Genomic DNA, 7,453 nt, shown 5'->3' with positions numbered 1-7,453 from the left:
GTTGGCCTAAATAGGTCTAAAAGTTATACCTATCAATTTCATATATTCAGCGCACGTTATCACATTTTATAATTGCTTACAAATTGGTCAAATTCCATTTTTATCTCCATTTACAATTTTTACCTATTTTTTGACAACACATTATCTAGAACTCACTACTTAGTCCTTGTTTGATTCCCATTTTGAAGGAAGTAATGTATTTTGAATAGTAAATCGATAGATAATGTGTGGTAAAGAATTAAATAAAAATTTTGAATTTCCGTGTAATATTATTTTATTAAAGAATGTATGATTGAAAATGAATTTTAAGAAGAATGAGAATGAAAACAAAGGCTTATAAACTTCGACAATTATGCACATTGTTGATATATTGATATAAATAATAAAAAAAAGTTTGAAAATCGAGCAGTCGTGGAGAAGAGTACACAACAATAAATGAATCATCCAAAAGCTCCCCAAAATCTGCCAAATTTGATTGCTATCATTTAATTCTAATACCTGTGGATGTACGTCTGAAATTTAAGATCTCAACGGCCACTTAATCAATATTAATTCCATTACTTAAAAATCACGCTTTAACAAAAAAATAAAAAATAAAACACACACACACAAACAGTGATCAACGATGAATAATTACAGCAACTGTATAATCGCTCATTTATTATTGTTCGATCGGTTTAAAAGCTCAAACACGTTATCGGAATTTCAATTGTTTGGTATCCATTATTTCAAAATACATTTTTCTCTCTATTATTTTCAATCACACATTATTCAATAAATTAATATTACAAGTGAATCTAAACCTTTTTCCTTATTTTTTAACCATACACTTTCCATCAAATCACTATTCCAAAATACAAAAAAAAAATGGTGCTCGAACATGCTCATTATCGAGTTCGACCATCTTACCGAAAAATGACAAACTATTTTGAACGATATTTTTTGTATTTATTGGGTCGAGTGAAGTATGGAATAAGGGCTGATTCTTTCTCTTGAAATTTTCACAGGAAAAATTAGAAAGTTTTGTCTTATACACGCAACTCCACTTACATGTGCAAACCACCGTAAACGTTTAAACTATTTAAAAGATGAATTAAACTACTCAAACAGATTTATTTATCCATTCATTTATTTTTATTGATTTTTTCTTTTTTTACAGGATTTTGGGGACTCCAATGGGGGGCGCCACATTGACCTGTCCCCAAAACCTGTCAAAAAGATCTGTCACTCCAGCAACTCTCGTGAACGAATTTATTATTTCTCATGTTTGGTAGTAATTTCAAATGTTCATAAGTAATAAATCGTATAGAAATGTAAGGATAATAAGTGAATAGTAAGTTATAGATAATATGAAACGTATAGGTAAAAGGTATGTTTAATCAACATAATAAAAAAAAAATTAAGATTTACCAAATATGGAATTATTCCCAATGACTACTGTTATCGAGATCAAATTTTATCAATGACCTAAGATTCAAGAAGTAATTTTTTCATAAATGAACGATCGCAATTGTTGATGTAAGAGGATATTCTAATATCACATTAGACCGCCGTCTTGAGTCTTTAAAGAAGAGCATAATGTTAGAGCATTATCAAAAAACTCTCTAAATACAAGATACTATTTATTTTAGAGAGTAAATGCATAAAATAAGTTTCAAAAGATTCTATATTTAACTTTTTAAAATAGAAAATTAGTTTGACTCTCCAAATTATTTAGATCATATTTGAATTAATTGGTCATTCATATTTGAATTAATTGGTCATTCACATTTAAAAAAGATGTTAAAAAGAATATGAAGAGAAAATAATGAATATTTATTAAAATATAAAATGAAAAGTCAAAGTAGAGATGATTGTTAGGATATACGAAAACAATTACTCTAAATTTAAAAATGCTCTTAAAACAATAGTCGTGTAATAAATCTTTTCAATATTTTGCGCCAAGCCGTTAGTAGTCATGCCATAAATTTTGTTAAAACTTGACGCTATGTCACCAACAGTCGTGGAATAAATCTTGTTAAAATTTGACGTTGTGTCGCCACATACACCTGGTGAGATTATATCCAACTTTTAGTTTTCTGTTGCGTAGACAAATAATGGTTTCGACTCTCGATTGTGCTTAAAAGTGATTAGTCGAAAAAAAATTTAAGTTGCTTATTTTGCTTTAAAAAAAAAAAAAAAATACCCAAACAAACTCTCATTTGTTTCTAAAGGAACATTTCTATCCTTATTTTGAAATAGTATAGATCCCACCAACCTTCTCTTCGTCCAAATTATCTCACTCCTTTCAAATCTTCCACTGAATTACTCTATCGAAGCTTTTAATGCTCAAACAATAAAATATACACACAAATTTCAAATCATATTTCTTCTCTTCAACCCCCACCTACCTAATGGGCAAAAAGCTTAAATTTCCTTTTCTTATCAAAGCCACCGAAACCGCTGCCGCTGCCGATGACGCCGCCGCCACCAGTTATACTTGGCCATGGCCAATTTGTGTCAACAACCCAAAGACCCTTTCTTTTCGAGCTAACAACAATAAGACATTCAAGACTACGAATTCTGTCTACCTTGACAAAACCATCATTGAAGAAATTCTTGACAACCCAGATTCAGTTTTTAGCATTAGCAACTCTTTTGATGAAAGTTTTTCGTGTGCATCAAGAAATGATGAGTACAGTATCGAGATGGTGATTCGAGATTTAAGATCAGATAGGTTGTTTTTTGAGCCTGGAGAGACAAGTTCAATCCTGGAAGAAGCGAAAACTGATGAGTCTTCTCTTTATAAAGAGAGTACAGTAATGGCTCTGGAATCCAGGGATCCATGTGTGGATTTCAGATTATCAATGGAGGAAATGGTGGAGGCTTATGGATTGAAGAATTGGGAATGTCTTGAAGAACTTTTAACTTGCTATTTGAGACTTAATTCCAAGAAAAATCATGGTTATATTGTTGGAGCTTTTGTTGATTTGTTGGTTCACCTTGAATTTGTGGCTTCAAATTCCTCTTCTTCAACGGATCATGAACACTGTTCTTCATCTTCTTCGGTTGCAACTCAATATTCTTCCACTTCTCCTTTTTCAATTTCTTCTTCTACAAATTCCTCAACTAGTCCTTGTTTATCTTCATTAGAATTTGAAGATCAGATCAACGAGAGAAACGTTGACACCGCTTCTTCTGAATCAGTCATTGTTCAGCAGGGGTCCAGTTCAAATACAGTCTTGCCTGTAGATGCTTAATTGTTTGAAAATTTAGAGAGAAAAACTGTCGAGAATTTGCAGGAATGAATTGTGGCTAGTTGCAGATGACAGTTTTTTATTTGGACTATGAAAATTACTGTTTTCCAGAAATTGATGATCTCTCTCTCTCTCTCTTTTGCTTTATGAGGAAACATTTTTTTTGTCTCTCTTGTGCTGTTTGCTAGGATAAATCTATTCCTCCATGCATGATACAGTTTTCTGATTTAAGTACTGTAGTAATTACTGTTTGTATATAAACAACGAGCCTGGTTATTAGAAAATCTTATTTCAATTGTTCAAAAATTAACATGCTGAATCCCATGTTGTCTTTAATTTTTTATTATGTTTCATTTTCAATATTGGTTGTAGGGCGTCCCTCTTTTCGTACCCTTGAATTTATGGTAAACAGTTGAGGTCCAAAAAATCATTTGATTCATCTCTTACCGTGACAATGTTGATAGAATTTTGAAACTTGCTTCAACTAAATAACCTTCCACGATTTTTATACTCTTGCGCAAACCAATGGTATTCTCGAATGAAATTTGTTCTTGATTATTGCTCCGCATCACCTCGAAATATTTATTTATCATCGCATGTGCAGTCGGTTCCTTCTCATTAAAGCCCTAGCACATGCAAAATTTTCGTAAGCGAGTGACAACAATACGTGTGTCTAGTTTGATGCAATATTGAACCACCTTCGATACTTCCCGTGCTCTCTTGTAACCTAGAATTTGAATGCTTGTAGTTATTTCTTTTCTTTTTGAAATGAACCATACGACAAATGCATTGATAGACACTAAATACACAATTATTTTACAGCATTAATGGGGGTGATTTTTTCCTTGGAATTCAAATTTGAGAGTAAGTATCAGTTGACAGCAACAATACTGGGATTAAATACGGTGGTCCTGTTACGTATCTGCAGCATTATCATAAACCAGAAACTGAGGGAAAATATACATTCATATGTCTCTATATGTTAACTGGGACATGGGTAAGAGATGTTTTTCAAGAATCCGAAATAAACTCTATTATAAATTTGGTAAAAACAAAACATTTGCAGTACTGCTAACACTTTTCTGATCAAGGTTAAAAGTTCCTTTTCTTTTTCTGTCTTTCTTGGGATAAAATTAGGAAAAACAATGTTATTGTTGATGTTTGAATTTTAAACTATGTCAAAACGGCAAAACAACGGGTGTGTTGGTTTGGTTGACTATCATTTGGATTAGGATATGGCGGTCGATTCAACTCGATAACTTATAAGTTTCTGATATCCCGAGCTTGTTTTTTACATTAAGGCTCCGTTTGATTGCACGAAATTTTCCATGGAACTTGGAATTCGAATTCCAACTTTCACTTTTGGCCTGTTTGATTGACAAAATTATCCAGGGAATTGATTTTCCATGAATTTCTAGATACAACACCTTAAAGCGTGATTTTCCACCTTTTTTTTCCTAGGGGATAGGTGGTTTTTGGTTTTCCACCTTTTTTTATTTTTATTTTTTTTTGCTTTTTTTATTTTTTTTTTAATTGTTGGCAATGGGAATAAATTTTAGGAATAATTGTAAGAGAGGATATCCCTGAAATTGACAATTTCCACGTAAAACAAAGTCAAACGAACATCAAAAAATACTTTTACTTCAACATTTTCCACGTGAAAAATTTATACAATCAAACACAATAATTTACAATTTCCATGAAAACAATTTCTACGTAATTCAATTCCCTGAAATTCATTTTCTTTCCACCTAAATTTCATCTTCGCAATCAAACAGACCCTAAATGTGAGCCGTTTTGATGTGCATAAATCTGGTTGTTGATGTCAAATCAAGATTTTATGTAATGATGCCGCGTGAACGAATACGATAGTTTTGTAGGATATTTAAAGTAGGTTACCTTATCTTCACGGGCTACGGTCCTCACTGGCCAAAACAATTTGAATCCGTATGTTTAGCAAAGAGTTAGAGGAAAAAACAAGAAAACAGTATATTCTTATGGATGTTGGGGTTGGGGGGCTATCACTATTTGTGGTCATTGGATTTACAAGAAAATCTGATTTAAAGACTGGAAAATTATACATGGAAGGATTCACTCGATAGATTGGACAATATTATTGAACAAGAAAAACAAATTATACTCGATTACAAAATTTACTTAAATTAGTTTAAAGAAATCCTTCATATTTAACATAATTTTACAGAGAATTGCACTAGTGATTGTCAACGTGTAGCTCGAATATCAAGTTGGTCGCCAAATTTTATAAATTGGTGCACAACCACAAATATAAAGAGTCCAAATATCTATATATCATTATGCGATTCTCATTGTAACGTACCCCGTCAACAGCTTCAAAGAGTTAGACATATGGGATCTTGAAGTCAATTTTTGTCGTCGAGGACGGTTGTAAAATTATGATGAAAATTAGCTGGACAACTTGCTTATTTTAGAGCTTATGGACCAAATTACTACTTGAGCAATCGGTTGAGACCAGTGCTGCAATATTTCCTATATTTATAGGTTGCTAGAAGTAGTTAAAAATTAAAATAATAATAATAATAATTAACTCCCTTCTAGAAATGAAAATTGATTTAATTAATCTAGCGTTTGAAACTTGGGATCATAGTCCAAATTTAAAAAATAAAGCAGCAATTTCATGGAGACATCTCAGCGTGAAATGCTCCACTTCATATGTTTCTCCCAATAATTAAGGATATAAATTAATTAATTTTCAATCTTCAACGTTCAAAAGTTTTTGGCTTTTAATGTTGAATATCATGAATCTCAGAGCCTACGATTCTTGCCTCAAATGGCGAACCTTCTAAATTTGTGCTGCTGAATTTTTTTTAAAAAAAATCTCATTTTAAACGAGGAAAATTTTGTAGATAATTCAAATTAAACTGGTTTATAGAAATATTTTTTAAAATCTAATCCTTTAAGAGTTAAAGCGAACAAGAATCACAAGATGATCTCTCTATAATTAGGACTGTTAATAAATTGGATTTTGATCCGAATCTAATGAAGTTAATGGAAGATGAATTTAAGGTCTCAATATGATAACTCAATCGAGATCCGAATTCGATAATCCATTAACTAAATGGATCAAATATGAATATAAGTCAATCCAATCCGATTTATTTTAATTTTTTATATTATCGCATAATTTATGATACAATTTTTTCCATTTTGAAAATTGTATTATATTTTACACGCAATTTTTAAATAATAAATAATATTATATATTAGTATAATATTTTTAATTGAAAATTTTGAAGAGATTTAAATTTTTTATTAATTAAAATGAGATAAAAATAATAATTAATTTATTGATTAAATTTACTATAATAATTTATTTTATAATATAAAAACTAACAATTAATATGTCCAAAATAATTTACTCTGTTGAAATTGATATTATTTGTAATTAAAATCTTAATGAGACTGATTTTAATGCGAATAAAGTAAACTAATAAACATTTAGAATTGACAAATGATTATAATTAGTATCCCACGTTGAAATATTACTAAATCAATGAAAAAGGAGAATCTTTTAAAAAGTCTGTGTCCCACATTGAAATATCAATAAAATATTTCAATAGGAGTCTCCTTTAAAGAGTTAAAGGAGCATCATTCGGATATAAAGATTGATTTGGACCTTTTAATATAATATGTGAGCCCATCAAGATAATTCAAATATTTTTTTAAATAAATAAACAATTAAAATTTGCTATGATTTTTAATGAAAAAATATATAAAATTTTTATTTTTCTAAAATTTTCAATTTCAGATCGGAGTTATCAGATCAAATATCCAATAACATAGCTAATCGAATATGGATTTAACATTCAAACATTCATCGAATTATCATCGGATCGGATCGGATAATTATTCTTAATGAATAGATTTGAGTAGATCCGATCCATTTACGGCCCTATCTAAAATATATAGATGCTCTACATAAATTAAGAGCCTCTTGAAGATGCTCTAAACAATTAATTTCGTAATTGGGATAAGGTAATATAGGCTTGTTTCGTTTTTCACACAGATTAAGAAATATTATTTAATGTCATTGAAAAATTAATTTTTTTAAGATCTTTCCTAATTTACCCCTATTAAATTTTTAGTATGTAGTAGTAAATTATCGTTGGAATTAGTAAAGAATTTGAATGAATTAATTTGAATAAGAAGAAATGAGAGTTGTTCGATGTTTTAAAGAA

General features: G+C 30.1%; 1 protein-coding gene across 1 annotated transcript; it reads left to right on the top strand.

Moving 5' to 3' along the window:
- The first annotated feature begins 2,255 nt into the window (after positions 1 to 2,255).
- LOC111376343 (transcription repressor OFP15-like) lies at positions 2,256 to 3,374 on the top strand. The gene has a single exon (XM_022999298.1). It carries the CDS (start codon positions 2,394 to 2,396, stop codon positions 3,237 to 3,239), a length of 846 nt encoding a protein of 281 aa, XP_022855066.1. The 5' UTR covers positions 2,256 to 2,393; the 3' UTR covers positions 3,240 to 3,374.
- Positions 3,375 to 7,453: the final 4,079 nt, after the last annotated feature.

This window comes from Olea europaea, chromosome 2 (genome assembly GCF_002742605.1).
Source record: "Olea europaea var. sylvestris chromosome 2, O_europaea_v1, whole genome shotgun sequence".
In the NCBI taxonomy this organism is placed as follows: domain Eukaryota; kingdom Viridiplantae; phylum Streptophyta; class Magnoliopsida; order Lamiales; family Oleaceae; genus Olea; species Olea europaea.
The sequence above is the reverse complement of the archived record's forward strand: the minus strand, read 5'-3'. Positions and strand labels throughout refer to the sequence as shown.

Excerpts from the sequence above, each read along its gene's own strand:
- LOC111376343 (XM_022999298.1), top strand. The coding sequence starts at position 2,394 with ATGGGCAAAAAGCTTAAATTTCCTTTTCTTATCAAAGCCACCGAAACC.